At 47.3% G+C, this 16,598-nt stretch overlaps 1 protein-coding gene across 1 annotated transcript; it reads right to left on the bottom strand.

Moving 5' to 3' along the window:
* Positions 1 to 12,533: 12,533 nt before the first annotated feature.
* LOC125442947 (TLR adapter interacting with SLC15A4 on the lysosome-like) lies at positions 12,534 to 15,314 on the bottom strand. Its single transcript, XM_048514752.1, has 3 exons — positions 15,250 to 15,314; positions 12,989 to 14,190; positions 12,534 to 12,595 (listed from the first exon to the last, which is right to left on the bottom strand). The coding sequence occupies exon 2, from the start codon at positions 14,137 to 14,139 to the stop codon at positions 13,252 to 13,254; it is 888 nt and encodes a 295-aa protein (XP_048370709.1). The 5' UTR covers positions 14,140 to 14,190; positions 15,250 to 15,314; the 3' UTR covers positions 12,534 to 12,595; positions 12,989 to 13,251.
* Between the last annotated feature and the right edge of the window lie 1,284 nt (positions 15,315 to 16,598).

Raw genomic sequence — 16,598 nt, 5'->3', positions numbered from 1 at the left:
GCAAAGACCGCATCACCCCATATGTCCCTGCACGGCCTCTCCGATCGGTTGAGGCCAATTTACTGGTGGTCTCTGGCCCCTCAATGATACGGCTGGCCTCCACACGGGCCAGAGCCTTTACGGCTCTGGCCCCGGCCTGGTGGAACGCTCTCCCTCCAGCTGTCCGGGCCCTGCGGGACCTGGGTGAGTTCCGCAGGGCCTGTAAGACGGAGCTGTTCCGCCGGGCCTTTGGAGGTACTGGCCATTGATGGTGCCCCCGCCCTCGGCTCGGCTCTGACATCTGGGCCAACTGTCATCTCAGACTCGCCATCCCCCCCTTTTTAGAGAGGGGAGGGAATTTTTAGATTAGAATGTTGGACGCCTTTCTCCCCCCTTTTGGGGAAGGGAAGGGAACTACAATAGTGAATCACTGAACGCCATTTATCTACTGTAATTTAGTATATATTTATTAGGAACGTCTTTATGGTTATCGCTGCTTTTAAATGTTTTAACTGTCTATATTGTTTTATTTCTGCTGTACACCGCCCAGAGCCCTCCGGGGATGGGGCGGTATAAAAGTTTAAAAAATAAAATAAATAAATAAATAAATAAATAGATCCGGGGTGCAATTTTCTTGTCTTCATTAGGGACTTCCCTGTCTATCTATGCAACTTTTGGATTTCTAATGGAACAGAGAGCTGCAGGGAGAGGGGAGAAAACACAGATAAACCTGTGCGCTGATTTGTTCTGAACAGCTCAATCAATACCTTCTGGATCAATGGGTCGCATCAAAAAATAGACCCAGGGAGCTGTACAGAGACGTGCTACTAGCAGCAGTTTAACACGAATTCTTGTCCCTGGTATTATTTTATCAACAATCCTGACAAAGCGGCATTACAGTTTTGCTTCTTTCATGTCACCCCCTTTAAAATGGATGTGGAATCATAGGTTTGGAAAGTCTCAAAATACTCCCTTCTAACTTTAACTTGTTCAGAGTCGTATAGATTATTGAAACAAAGGTTGTTGGTGAGAGAATGGAACTGTTTAACTCTGGCAGCGAGGAAGACTTGTTCACCTTTGCATCTATCGATCCCCTTGCAACATAACAGAATGGCCTCCTATCTGTATCATCTGACCAATCCAGATCAGAGAAGAGTTTTTTCACTCGCTCGCTTCAATGTTTTCCCTTCTGCCATACTACGAGGTAGATATAACAACCTAGAAATGTGCAAAAGGGTGTGTTCATGTGGTGCAAATCAATTAGAAACATTAACTCACCAATTATTCCGTTGTCCTAAATCGGCAAGTATTAGAGTCAAATACTCCAGGTTGCTTTCTATGATACCTAGCGAGCTGGATGAACTGGGGTCTACATTTGACTCATTAAGTTCTTATTAAATAATTCTGATGCTACATTCTGTGAAATGGCTGCGAACTTTCTGCTGGAAATATCCCACAAGCAACAGTATGGATGAATCAACTTAATTTGTTACATGTTGCAAGTTTGTATTTTGATGCGATTTAGATGTGATTTTATACTTTTTATACTGTTTATGCCAAATAAAGGCTAAATGAATGAAAAATGAAAAAAAAATACTATCTAAGTTTTGCAGCATCAGACCCAAAAGGTCAAAATTTCATGCACCATTTGGTTTCCGGGGATGGCCACCCAAAAGCTTCCAGGATGTGCCAGCAAAGCACGAAGATAATAAGTATCCCTGCTTTTGCCGTCAGCATCTGCCAGCTGAAGATATACCATATTATTTATTTATTTATTTATTTATTTATTTATTTATTTATTTATTTATTTATTTATTTATTTAACTTATTATACCGCCCTATCCCCGAAGGGCTCAGGGCGGTGAACAATATAATACCACATATAAAAACATACAGTTGAATTAAAAGCATATTCTAAAAACAGTATCCCACAACCCGCATACAACCCTCCCAGAAAGCACAGTGGGTCCCAAAGATGTTAGGGCCCCTATAAGGCAGAGGGGGAGGGGGAGGGGGGGGTCAACAGCTGGTCTCTCCAAAGGCCCGGTGGAACAATTCAGTCTTGCAGGCCCTGCGGAACTCTCCAAGGTCCCGCAGGGCCCGGGCAGCTGGTGGTAAAGTGTTCCACCAGGCTGGGGCCAGAGCCGTAAAGGCCCTGGCCCGAGTGGAGGCCAGCCGCGTCATGGAGGGGCCAGGGATCTCCAGTAGATTGGCCTCTGCAGAACGCAGAGGTCGATTTGGGACATATGGGGTAATGCGGTCTCATACTTGCATATGGGTGATCTATTTTCAGCCACCAACATGTTCACCCAAAGAAATCAACTGTCCAACCCCTGAATGTGGTGCTGGAGGAGATGAGAGATTTGTTTTCCTTTTCTTTCCTGAGCACCTGAATGTTTGCCTTCCCCCTGTGTGGCTCCACATTTTGTTTTATTGTTTTGGTTTTTCCTTTCCGGTTTTATTTTGGGCTGTCAGACAGTCTAATGTAACCTCCTGCCTCTACAAACCATAATAAGCAACACAAGAAGCCTGATTTGCATCTGCTCTTCCAAGCTGTTATCCACAAACATATACATGGGCTCGGAAAATGTAAACATTACATACTGCACCATGCATTTTTAATCAGACTGCTTGTTTTCTGAATTGTTTGCTGACGCTCATGCTCTCAATCAGTCTGTTTAACATAAATATGATTATATATGCAAATAAAACTCTGATAGTCTAATTTATTGCGCTGCTGTGACAGCACAGCCATTGGCTGGATGAACTGGCTGAGTCCTAGTGCTGGTAGGACAACTGAAGTTGGGGTAGGAAGGATTTTTTGCACTACACGTAATTAACATGTCAAATTTGCTGCCCCGAAATCTAAAGATGGTCGCTTGGAATACATTAAGAAAGGACTGCATTAAAAGCAGATCAACAAACATCAAGGAGGGTAATTCCCAACAAAGGCCCTTAGCCATGATAGCTAAATAGAACCTCCATGCCCAGAAGCAGTGTACCACTGAATTATACCTGCCGGCAGGCAAACCATCTGAAAGGGCTTACCAATGTCCAGATAGTTTGCAGGCTGTCCCTCAAGCATCCAAGATGCCCTGGGCACAGTCCTCCCTACAGCATTCTCACAAGAAAACTCTGAGGTAAGTTAAGCTGGGAAATGACACCGAGAAAGCTTCATGGGCCAGTGGGGATTCAAACCCAGGACATTTAGACCCTAGCCCCAAAAACAGTGGTTTCCAGAGTGGTGATTGTGTGTGCTATGATTCCCAAGCCAACACACTGTGGTGCCCACTTCCTTCTTTTCCAAAAGCGCATTTTTGCCTAAAGCACAGAGCTAATTCTGGCTTTCCCCCTCTCTCTGGAGCAGAAGGTGTTTCAGAAGAGGGCAGGAGGCAGAGGCATCCCAGGGGGAAATGGTACCAGGGGGCAACACATGCTCTGGGCGCCCCCTTGTCAGCAAAGAGGCCAGGGAGTGTAGGAGCTGACCTCAGGCACCCGCCTGAGCTGCTCGCTGCCTCCTGGCCCAGCCGGGCTCGGCAGAGGGAGACTCAGGCGGGTGGCTCAAGTGAATGCCGTGGCCGCGCCCACCTAAGCAGCACAGAGGGAGCTGCCAGGCACCAGCTGGGTTGTGCAAGGATCTTGCCGGTGCCCCCCCCCACTACCATGTGATCAAATGCCCGGGGACATGGGATACCCTATATCCCTATTAGCGGTACGCCACTGGCAGGAGGAATTACTTTCCTGTCTGCAGGGAGCACCCATCCAAACAGTCACCTTCATCACAGGAGCATGCTGGGCTAGGAACTGCCCAATATCTGGTGACTGGACCCAGCACCCATGGCAGCCATTTAATAGAGGCACCCACTGAAATAAAGTGTACCACTGAGCTGCAACCAATACATGGCGATCCCATGACGTTCCATGCCATGCACGTATGAGCAGAGCTGGGTTGCTCTTGCTTTCCTCTGCATAGCAACCTCGGTCCTTCCTCGGAGGCCTCCCATCCAAGCACTGACCCTGCTTAATTTCTGAATCCTGATGGGGTTATGCTACTCGGGCTATTACTGGGCTATTACTCGGGCTATTAAATGTTTTCAAAATTTCAAAAGTGCCACATGCTCAGCAAGGATGGGCTCTACCCCTTACATGCTCCAACCCTTACACCTTACTGGCTCTTGAGCTGACCTGGCAGGTTCTCTTTTTCTTCCAGTGTAAGGTCACAGAGTAACCTTTTACTTGCCAACATCCCACAGATTGAAAAAAGGAACAGACTTCCTCTTTCTGAAGACTACTTCCCTCCTTGTGTCACATGGCCTAATGCTCTGTTTCTGCTATTACAACTGATCTCCAAGACAACAGTTCACCTGGAGAAAATGGCCACATTGCAGGGTGGACTCTATGACATTATACCCCACTGCAGAGGCGTAGCACCAAGGGGACAGGGAGCCATGACGCAATGGGTGGGCACCCCATGGAGGTGTTCCAAGGGCGTGGCGGAGGCATGGCAGGGGCAGGGGCAGGGGCAGGGCGAGACGGGGCATTCCAGGGGCTTGGAGGGGCACGTGGCGCATGTGCGCAGCAGATACACTTCCCCCTAGCTTCGTCCCTGCCCCACTGAGGTCCCTTCCTTCCCTAAACTCCCAGGATCCATGCCCAAATCTCAACCCTTCTTCTCCCGGGGAAACCCCCTCCCCCCCCCACATCAATTCACAGACTTGTGCAAAATTACAATGACTCTTTCTTACTTTTGACAGTTCCAAAAACTAAATTTACTGCTTCCTGTGTAGCCACTATTGAGGATGACTACCATGACTGGGAGAGGGATTAAAACCACCAGGGAGAAGGAAGTTTGAGGGGCACTGAGATCTCCCACAATTGCAACTGATCTATGAACAGAGATCAGTTTGCTGCTTTGGAGAGTGGAGTCTGGGGCAATAGATGCCGTTAAGGTCCCTCCCCTCCCCAAATCACTCTACACTCCCCAGGACCCACCGCCAAATCTCCAGGAATTTCCCTGCCCGGAGATGGCAACTGTAGCTGCAATTCCAGTGCATTTGGGATGCTGGGTGCCTTCATCCAAAGCTCCTGGAATTACAAAACAGACTTTGAAAAAAATATTGCTGGCTTTCCCTGTTAGGACTAGCTTGACGCACTGTCCCTGGCAAACAGAGACAATTTGGCCCCTTCCGCACATGCAGAATAGTGCATTTTCAATCCACTTTCACAATTGTTTGCAAGTGGATTTTGCTATTCCGCACAGTAAAATCCAGCAGCAAAGTGCATTGAAAGTGGATTGAAAGTACATTATTCCTCATGTGCAGAAGGGGCCTTAGAGAGGATGTGCTCTGTGCATGTTTGTCTATGCTGTACTCTCGCAATAATGGCCCTTTCCGGACAAATCTCCTAAAATGTTTGTGAAACATGTTTAACCCACCCCTTTTGTTCGCACTCACCCCCTGAAAACAATTCCTGGCTATGTATTGTCGAAGGCTTTCACAGCCGGAATCACTGGGGTGCTGTGTGGTTTCCGGGCTGTATGGCCGTGTTCTAGCAGCATTCTCTCTTGATGTTTCACCTGCATCTGTGGTTGGCATCCTCTGATGATCCTCTGAAGATGCCAGCCACAGATGCAGGCGAAACGTCAGGAGAGAATGCTGCTAGAACACGGCCATACAGCCCGGAAACCACACAGCACCCCAATTCCTGGCTACCATTACGTGACCCCCCCCCTTTTTAAAGTTCAATCAATTCCATTTCAAAAACCTTTAATGGCATAAGAAAAACAATAAATTGCAATAATCTGTAAAATGACATAAAATAAAATAAAATTTGTTTTTAAAAACATTATTGGTCAATTCGATCTTCCATTAAAATATAAAGTTTGTCTGCTATGTTGAAATCAAGGGTCTGTAACCTCTGGCTCTGGGCTGTTGATTGGCTCCATCCTGGAGATTTTCAAAGCTTCGGTGAAGAACTTGGCCACATTCCACACTTTTTTGGCTGTTTTTTTTAAGTTCTTTTGAGTGTTTGTGCAAGACTGGGAGGGAAACTTTTAAAAGGAAAATTAGTGTAGCATCAATGCCGTATTATATTTACATTTACTACGTGTATATTCATGCAAAAGCCAGAGTTTTAAGAAGCGTTTCTCCTCTCTCTATCTCTCTGTGTGTGAAAATCTGCACTTCCACACTTGTACAAACACTCCCGCCTGACTGTTGTCTGCTGCCCTCTTGTGGTTCAAAGCCAAAATAACTACGTGAAAGAAATGACACACGCCCTCCAAGTAACAAGCCCGCAGACCTTTGTGCAAAACCACTGATATAAAGCAATGAGAAGTGTATGTGATGTAACTTGCTGCAGCTGAAAGCCAAAAGCCAGAGCTCTTATGTGCTTTAATTGCCCTCCCCCCCCCACACACACACAAAACAATGTTGGTGTTTATTCCAGTGTAAGACTTGGTGTTTTTCTAGGAATGCCATCAAAAAAGGGGGAGGGTATCTGGCATTCACATACAAGTTAATGTTATGTCCAGTAAAAACACAGTGTGTGACACACTTCTCTTTGTTATACACCTCTGAAGACGTCAGCCACAGATCCAGGCGAAAGATTAGGAACAAGATCTACCAGACCACAGCCACACAGCCCAGAAAGCCCACAACTGGTAGCTTTAAAAATGCATCCCCTACAGGTACAAACGCGAAAAAACACCAAAAATCCTCAAAAAATCAGACGGACTCGAATTTTTCGGGCATACCCGAATATTCGGGTGTATCCAAATATGTTATTTCTCTTATTTGGGCATACAGATAATTTTATGCCTGAATAAATCCAAATTTTACTAAATTTCTAGGGTATTGACCAAGCCTAGCACACAACAACCAGCTGATTCTAGCTGTTAAAGCCTTCGACAATACTTTGGGGACTATTTAGCTTTTTTAGAAGGATTGCCTAACATTCAGAGTCGCCTTCTTTTCAAGCAAATACAGTCTCTATGGTGGGGTTCCATTTACTTATTTAAAATATGTCTAGACCTGACATTTTTCTAGAAAACAGGGTGCCAACATGGGTGATAACAATAAAATGAACACACTAAAAACATCAAAGACAGCAAGGGGGCAACAGCAGCCCCAAGCTGGTGGAATGTCTCATTCTCTGCGGTAAATGTCCCAGGAAGGGTGAATCCACCAGTGCAGTCGTGCGCCACTTCCACGGACAGATTTGCCCCCCTCCATGGGGTTCTTTGTCTCCAGTATACCTGCTAGCTTACTTCATACCACCTCAGGGCTCATTTTGGGGTATAAGTATTTGTCCTTTGGCAATTCATGCGGTGTGTGTGGGGGGGGGGGATCTGTGCATACCCTCCTGTGTGCATGTAGGCTCCTTTCCTTTTAGTGTGGTATAGTGTTTGGTGGACTCCAACCTGGAGAACTAGGTTTGATTACCTGGTCCTCCACACAAGTGGTGGATTCTTATCTTGTGAACTGAATTTGTTTCCCTATTCCTACACATGAAGCCTGTTGGGTGTCATGAGCCAGTCCCTGGAAGACAAAGAATCAGATGCAGAGCCAGATGACAGCATAAACTGAAGGGTCCCCTGCCCCACACACACTTACCTTTGTTCAGCCTGAAAGTAGAGGCTGGAAAAAGTGGCCTGTTCACTTGAGGCTGAAAATGGCCTGGTGGGAACGACACTTCCCAGGAGACCTTGCGAGCCCCGGGAGGGGGGCGATAAACACAGAGTGTGCACCAGGCACACTCTGGCCCAGCTACACCTCTATGTTTGCTGGTGGGGGAGGGAAAGGAGACTGTAAGCCCCTTTGAGTCACCTTACAGGAGAGAAAGAGGGATATAAATCCAAGCTCCTCCTCCTCCTCCTCCTCCTCCTCCTCCTCTTCTTCTTCTTCTTCTTCTTCTTCTTCTTCTTCTTCTTCTTCTTCTTCTTCTTCTTCTTCTTCTTCTTCTTCTTCTTCTTCTTCTTCTTCTTCTTCTTCTTCTTCATTTAAGAGTTTCCACCAAGACCATCCTAGTAGAGTATAGATCTCAGTTACCCCCTCTCACTCTAGTCTCCAGCTAATGTCTCCATTTAAAAGTAGAGACTGATATTTAGGATAACATGTTGGCTTAGGTTTCAAGAGACCCAGGTCCAGATCCTCACTCCACCATGAAGTTTGCTGGCTGAAATTGGGCCAAGCCTCCTCAGCTCAACTGATTTCGCAGGGTTGTTGTGAGGGTAAAACTGAAGACGGAAATAAGATGTGCTACTCCAAGCTCCTTGGTGCTTAAAGGTTCAAATAGCCATTGATAACATATACTTCTATCGATTTATCTAACACCACTACATAGTGGCTACGTCTTGTAGCAGTGAATTCTAGAAGCTTAAAAAACCCCACTGTGAAACAATGGCTTCCTTTTGTATGTTCTGAATCTACTGAGAAGCAGTAGTAGTGTAGTGGTGAAGAGCAGGTGCATTGTAATCTGGAGGAACCGGGTTTGATTCCCAGCTCTGCTGCTTGAGCTGTGGAGGCTTATCTGGGGAATTCAGATTAGCCTGTGCACGCCAACACACGCCAGCTGGGTGACCTTGGGCTAGTCACAGCTTCTCAGAGCTCTCTCAGCCCTACCTACCTCACAAGGTGTTTGTTGTGAGCGGGGAAGGGCAAGGAGATTGTAAGCCCCTTTGAGTCTCCTACAAGGGAGAAAGGGGGGATATAAATCCAACTCCCCTCCCCCTCCCTCTCCCCCTGCTCCTGCTCCTTCTGCTCCTCCTCCTCCTGCTCCTCCTCCTCCTTCTTCTACTTCTTCTTCTTCTTCTTCCCCTTGACCTCATCCACCTAGGTTAGGCAATGGCTAGAAAGAAAAAAATGACTAGAGAGAAAAACACTTTGCACAACAGCATTTTAGAGATCTGAAGAGATGAATAATAACTTCCTTGCGGGTGACAGAGTCAAAACTTCAAAATAAAACTAAAAGTACTAGTTTGTTTCTGTTCCCTTCTTTTGGCATGGAAACATCATCACAGGCTCTTAAATTATCCCATTGTCTGAAAAATGTATTTATAGATTGTGGCAAATGGGGATTCGAAAGCACTCAGAAGAATGATTCTGATTGCGTATCGAGTGTTTTTAGCAATGTTCCATTACAAGCTTCCATAGAAGAAATAAAACGAAAATGACTATAGGCAAAGTGGGGACAGACCATACTCCAGTGATGGCGAACCTATGGCACGGGTGCCAGAGGTGGCACTCGGAGCCCTCTCTGTGGGCACGCGCACACAGAGTTCGTCATGTGAGGGACAGGAAATCACCTCCCCCCCACACACACAAACATCTAGACTGGCCTGGGCCACTGAGCATGACGTGCGCGCACCACGAAGAGCATGGAGGACTCGGCTGGCGGGCCTGGTTCCTGTGCTCCAGGTGGCTGCTGCCCGAGGGGGGGGGCACAGAGGAGGCAGAGATGCTAGAAAGGCACAGAGTGGTGCGCGCGGGACTTGCTGGAGGCTACAGCAGGCTGGCCCCTGCTCGAGCGAGTGGGGCAGAGGAAGAGGGAGCCAACCGGTTTTTTCTAAACTAAAACCTCAGCATTCAGGTTAAATTGCCGAGTTGGCACTTTGCGATTAATAAGTGAGGTTTGGGTTGCAATTTGGGCACTCAGTCCCAAAAAGGGTCGCCATCACTGCCATACTCAAAGCAAATCTAGGATCACCCTCTTGCAACACTGTTAGTGTAACGTAGTGATATCCAGCTCGGCCTGACATCCTCCAGGACGGTTCTCCAAACAATCCAGGGTGCTTCTCCTTGAGAAAATGGCTGCTGTGGCATCATACCCTGTTGAGCTCCCTCCCCAAACCCCACCTTCCCCCCACGCAGCTCCCCAAACCTCCAGGAATTTCCCCAGCCAGAGTTAGCAACCCTATGTCCAGTGTAATGGTGGTGGTGGCATCAAGTTACAACAGATTTATGAAGACCCCTGTAGGGCTTTCAAGGCAAGAAACTGTCTCTCCATAGCAACCCTGGACTTCCTCACGGGTCTCACATCCAAGTACTGACCAGGACTGACCCAGTTTAGCTTCCAAGATCAGGTGAAAGTGGATTGTAAGTACATTATTCTGCATGCGTGGAAGGGGCCTCAGAGTATGTTGGCTGGATACAAGGAGGAAGAAGAAGAAGAAGAAGAAGAAGAAGAAGAAGAAGAAGAAGAAGAAGAAGAAGAAGAAGAAGAAGAAGAAGAAGAAGAAGAAGAAGAAGAAGAAGAGGAGGAGGAGGAGGAGGAGGAGGAGGAGGAGGAGGAGTTTGGATTTATATCCCCCTTTCTCTCCTGCAGGAGACTCAAAGGGGCTGACAATCTCCTTGCCCTTCCCCCCTCACAACAAACACCCTGTGAGGTAGGTGGGGCTGAGAGAGCTCCGAGAAGCTGTGACTAGCCCAAGGTCACCCAGCTGGCGTGTGTGGAAGTGCACAGGCTAATCTGAATTCCCCAGATAAGCCTCCACAGCTCAGGCGGCAGAGGTGGGAATCAAACCCGGTTCCTCCAGATTAGATACATGAGTTCTTAACCTCCTACGCCATTGCTGCCTCTCTTACTTCAGAACGTACCTTCTACCCCCAGAAGGGTTCATTTTTATTCCATGTGCTAGACTGTTCATGAGAAACATGAAATGTAAACTGAAGATGATCTGCTTCTGCTGAACCTTGTAAACAGAAAGAACATATATTTTTCTCCGCCCCATTATTATTATGAATTTCAACCTAATGTTGGATTCAGCCCCCTTATGAAATTTTATCTGGTTTGCTTTGAGGCACTATAAATATTGGATAAAGTAAATCATAACCAGCAAACAAAAGGGAACACAGACTTAATCCTAACTCGGTATATCCTCAGTTACAAGTGTTCAATTACATAAAATAAAATAACATTCAACAAATATTTATTATAAGGTGCACACAAATAGCAAAATTAAGAACATCTCGGGTCAGGCTTACTTTACAAAAGCGATATCAATGTAATATATATAGCTGATGTCAATATCAAATGACCAAACTAAAACCATATGCATTTCAGCCTCAGCGGTCTTCCTCCAGGGGCAATGCCCTGGGCATGCACTGGTGCAGGGGTGTGAAGGGGGCGTTTCGGGGTGGGCAAGGGCACAGGGCATGCGCTTGCCTCAGGCGTAGTTCCCCCTTGCTCCGCCCCTGCCTTCCTCAGTGGTAATATGTAAACTGTTTTCTAAGCCGAGTTTTCATGCCTTCCCTCTGAAATCACTAGTAGCCACTTAATGTGTATATAGATCAGAAACAGGTTTTGCATGACTAGGTTATAATGGCTGGATATTCATGACCAAATTATGGAAGGGTAGCTACATTAATCCTCCGCTGATTTTGCCGCACGTCCTTCCCCACCTTTTGGTCAAATGAATGTCATGTCCAAACAAAATGTATCAAATCCATCATCAAAGCAGCTACACGATAGTGTGCATAATGTATGCTTCCACAGTTGTATCCTAGGGATGCCCGCCTCCAGGTAGGACCTGGGAATGCTCATCTCCAGACTGCAGAGATCAATTCCCCTGGAGAAAATGGATGCTCTGGAGGGTGGACTTGATGGCACTGCAACCCACTGAGGTCCTTGGACTCTCCAGGCTCCTCCCTCAAATGTCCAGGAGTTTCACAGCTTGGATCTGGCAACCCTACCCTGCTCCATCCTCAGCCAGTGACCGGGGGAACCTGGCAACCCTATTGTTACCCAGGATGCAGAAGCAATCTCTCAACCATGTGGGGGAAATTAGCTCAGAGCAGACTGCTTATTAACATTGTAAGAGGCTGGGTAGGGAATCTTTAATACCAACGTATACAAAGGTCAGCTCTTGGAAGAAAATCCACAAAGAGGAATATAGTGCAAATTTGACAATCTTTATTGTAGGGATAGGAGATTCACAAGCACTTGATTCAATGCAGTAAACACACAGAGTTCCTAAGATATAAATCGGTTGGAAAATAGGTTTGGAATAGAAAGGGGTATGGGATATATGGGATATAGATATGGGTAATATGACCTGATCGTGACGTGAAGAAGATTCAGGGTTCAGAACCAAACGGCCAACGTCTGGTTCCAGGGGGCAACGCATTGGGAACAGTGACAAATATGGAAAGGTGTCAATGGCACTGGGCAATTGGCTCTTTGGAGGGTAGGATACTTATAGGGTGAAGAACCTCCTCCGAAGGGTGTCAGGACAACCTCTGGGAGGTGTCCAAATGGATTGTTTGAGAAACAATAGAGTGCATTGTAATGTGATCAGGAGAAGTTAGTTACGGAAGGGAGGATCTGGGTTAAGATAATCAGGGGAGGCAATGCCGTCAGAGGCCTTCTTCTGGCTGGAAATGAGTATCCATTCAGCAGGGCTATTGTATTGTGTTGAGGACACATTCTTCTTTGGCTGTGGAGCTGAAAATGTGCTGCTGTGGAAAGCAAGTTGAGAGCATGAGAACAGAAAGAAAAAAAATCCTAGAAGTTCCTTGTAGGTAGACCTGGCTATTGCCAGAGAATGGCCTTCCCATCTCTGCAATGCCAGCATCACCCTTCAGGCTGGCACGTGGGCAGAGATACCTGTGTATAAGCACTCCACCCAGTGGTGGGATCCAAAAATTTTAGTAACAGGTTGCCATGGTGGTGGGATTCAAACAGGGGCGTAGCGCCAATGGGGCTGGGCAGGGCACGACGGGGGCGTGGCTGGGCATTCCGGGGCGGGGCATTCCTGAGCGGGGCTGTGGCAAGGACGCAGTCGCTGCGCCGGTCCTTGGGCGGGAAACGAATGCACGTTGGTGCAGGCTGCCACGCACACCGGTGCACCTCCTGCTAGACTGCTTCAAGTTCTGCGCGCTACTGCTGAGAGGAGGGGCGTAACTAAGGCAAAAATCACATGGCAAAATCACCAATTAGTAACCCCCTCTCGGCACACACAAATAATTAGTAACCTACTCTTGGGAACCTGTGAGAACCTGCTGGATCCCACCTCTGACTCCGCCCCCCTTCCCTGCTATGCCCGGGCGATATGGTAACACTACTGTATCCTCCATAAAGTCCTGCAAGGTAGACTAAGTTGAGAAATAAAGGCTGGCCCACAGTGAGTTCCATGGATGAGTAAGGATTTGAACTCAGAGCTGCCAGGGCCCAACCTGATACTCTAACCATTATACTAAGCACCGAGTCATTGTAGTCCTTTTATAAGCCAGCATTTCAGTCCTGGTGTATGCTATATCTCAGAGGGATCGGTTTTCAAGGAAGTCCTGAGATTTGTAAATTTGGGGTGCTACATTCACAGCTGTTCCCATTGCTGGAGTCTTGTAAGCCAAGAAGAGCGAGAGAATGGAAGAGAGTTTTTCTGGCATTAGCCGCTTCCCCCAGCCATTCACAGGGTAACTGGTGGCTCCCTTCACTCATGTGACTCAGCAGATGTGGCGTCAGAACATGCGTGATGGAGCTGCACCTGGTCAGCTTTTCATCCAAAAACTGCTTATAGAGTTCCTGAACCTTTCTTTCCATGTAGTTGTTGATCATGGAGTTGGAAAGGGGCTGTCTGTGGAGGGTTATGCTCGGGTCCCCAACTTCCTCTCCAGTCCAGAGATTGACAGCCTTGCCATTCTGCAAAGTCTCCACGAGAGGCGACTGGCCCACTGGGATGTCTCCTGAGAACAAGACGGGACCGTCGGACAGTTCATCGTCGGTTTGGTCCATGACGCAACCTGAGTCGCACGTGTGGTCCGCAATGTGATCTCCTCCGATATACAGGTCCGGATACTGCTGATAAAGACTCTGGTTCGACCAAGACCGGTACAAATCCAACTCTTTTTTGCAGTGGGGCTCCCTTCTGGGTATACACAGAGGGACCGACCGAGAAGCTAAAAGAGAATCACCACCACGTTCCGCCGTTGGTGGCTTTCGTGCAGAACTCCCCAGGAGAACTTCTCCACCGATGGCGACTTCACAGGTTTCCTCGATCTCCTTCGCCACGTGCTGCTCAAATGTGGTGTGGATGTTGGTGTTTGCGTCTGTGAGCTGGTTTTTCCAGTCGTCTTCCACAACTCCTTTTCGTGCCCGACATTTGTGGGGTTTACGTATTTCATTTTTGTATGCGATGCCACTCAAGAGACTTTCCGCCAACATCGTGGTCGGCGGGTGATGGAGACTAACTACCTGGTACCGTAAGCAATATCTCTGGGGGGAAAAATCATATGAAATCATGAAAAGTCGTTTTAGAAAAGGAAGGAGAAAAAAGAAAGAAAAACCCTTCTTTCCAGCTTTGTGTCCAGTGTTCCAGACAATGGTGATTTACTCCACCAATTCACTTCAACATTAGACTACAGCTTGGGTGCTGTGTGGTTTCCGGGCTGTATGGCCGTGTTCTAGTAGCATTTTCTCCTGATGTTTCGCCTGGATCTGTGGCTGGCATCTTCAGAAGATCTTCAGAGGATGCCAGCCACAGATGCAGGTGAAATGTCAGGAGAGAATGCTGCTAGAACACGGCCACACAGCCTGGAAACCACACAGCACCCCAGTGATTCCGGCCGTGAAAGCCTTCGACAATAGACTACAGCTTATTTTTAATGTTTTATATTTATTATATTTATAAATACATGTCTCTCACTGAGACTTAAGGTGGTTTATGGAATTAGCAGGACGAGCCATCTAATAAGCAATATAATAGGGTTACAGAAAACTCATACAAAGCATAACATACTAGGCTTGATGTGCTAACCAATGAAGAAAACGGTTTTACATCAGTGAAAAGAATGCAGTGACAACAGGATAATACATAAAGCAAACAGATAATACTGTTGTATACAGTGATATAAGGTCAACAGTGGGCGAAAAATGGCATGGTATTGCCTAGGGGTGGCCAACCAATTGGCCATGCTGGCAGGGGCTGATCGGAATTGTAGTCCATTAACATCTGGAGTACCATAGGTAACATCTGGAGCACTATTGGTTGGCAACTGACCACTGTAGTCTGAAGATCCATTGTAATTCTGGGGGATCGCCAGGGCTCGCCTGGAGGTTGGCAAGCTTAATTGGGGGGGGGAATTGCTCAGCAGAGGCTGGAGACTTAAAACACTGAAGTTTCCAAAATCACATTGGCAATTCACAAGCCTGTGGACTTGACCATTTCAAGTACATCTTTGGATCCCAGCCAGCACATTTTCAATAGATTTAAATTAAATAAAAGTTATTTAGAAGTTTTTGGAATAAGTTACGAGAAGCACACACGAGACCCACCTCTGCAAACAGCCAGCTGTCACATGCTCTGCAAAACTACTACGAAAACAGTCGCACACTCCCGATGCAGAGGATTCCTTCGTCTCTGTGTTCATAAGATGTTCCGAGGATGCATTGACGAGCAATAGTGTGCCTTTTATACATTCAGTACAGAAGTAACACACGACAGAAAAAGAATGTGATCCGTTTTCCACTGACACGCAATTGAAAAGAGGATGTGAGGTTTTAGAAACGTTAAGCAAGAAGTGATGTTAAAGACAACATTTTCCACATTGCTGGTTTCATAATTGTGGGAAACGGGAAGCGCGCCCTAACGAAAGAGAATATTGTCGAAGCTTTGCACCCCGTCATGTGGACTGCTAGGACCAAAGCCGCGATTCCTGCAGTCTCTCTAAACCACAGGTGTCAAACTCGCAGCCCTCCAGATGTTATGGACTACGGTTCCCATCATCCCCTGCCAGCATGATGCTGGCAGGGGTTGATGGGAACTGTAGTCCATAACATCTGGAGGGGCGTGAGTTTGACACCTACGCAAACTGTGCATTTGTGGTTGAAAGGTGGGCAGTGGGCCATGTGGGATGACATTGGCAGCCCCCTTCAACCAGGGCTGGTTCCAAATTTGGTGGGGGGAGGGTTGGATAGAGAGTTCCCAGAGCCCCCGCCCCACCCACTCACCCATGTCTGTCTACGTGCTCATGCATCCCTCTTTGCCTTGCTCAAAAGCCCTCCCCCTGCACGTGCTCACGGCCGTCTGCACGGCCTGCAGCCCTTTCCCAGATGGCCCTGTGCCGTGTGTGCAGCTGGAAACCCAACTGACAAAGCACTCCCAAGTAAGCAGGCAGGGAAATGGCAGGCAGAGGTGGGATCCAGCAGGTTCTCACCAGTTCCCAAGAGTGGGTTACCAATTATTTGTGTGTGCCGAGAAGGGGTTACTAATTGGGTCCGCTTTCCCGTCTCCACGCCCTCGCCTCCCCGAGAGGCCTACTGCCTTTGAACGTGAAGGTTCCATATAGCAATTGCGACTAATAATGTCACTCCCTGAACTGGGTTCATCCCTTTCAGGTCCTGCAATTCATTGATTCTCAGCCTTTCATGCCTTTTATCTCACCAGTCAAAGAACCTGTGTGTTTCACCATTGCTGTGTTCAGATTTGTGAGTTGGGGCATTTTCTATAATGTGATCATGATTTAGAAATGACCTGGTGCAAAAAAAATTTGGGGTCATGGTGGGGTGGCTGCCCATGGGGGGGCATTCAACAGGTTTTGCCCAGGGCTCACGGTTGCCTAGTTACGCCTCTGCCCCCTTTTGCTGTGGGGGGGCTGGCGAGGGAACCTGTTACTAAAATTTTT

The sequence above is a fragment of the Sphaerodactylus townsendi genome, linkage group LG13 (assembly GCF_021028975.2).
Source record: "Sphaerodactylus townsendi isolate TG3544 linkage group LG13, MPM_Stown_v2.3, whole genome shotgun sequence".
In the NCBI taxonomy this organism is placed as follows: domain Eukaryota; kingdom Metazoa; phylum Chordata; class Lepidosauria; order Squamata; family Sphaerodactylidae; genus Sphaerodactylus; species Sphaerodactylus townsendi.
This window is presented reverse-complemented; position numbering and strand designations above follow the sequence as displayed.

Excerpts from the sequence above, each read along its gene's own strand:
- LOC125442947 (XM_048514752.1), bottom strand. The coding sequence starts at position 14,139 with ATGTTGGCGGAAAGTCTCTTGAGTGGCATCGCATACAAAAATGAAATA.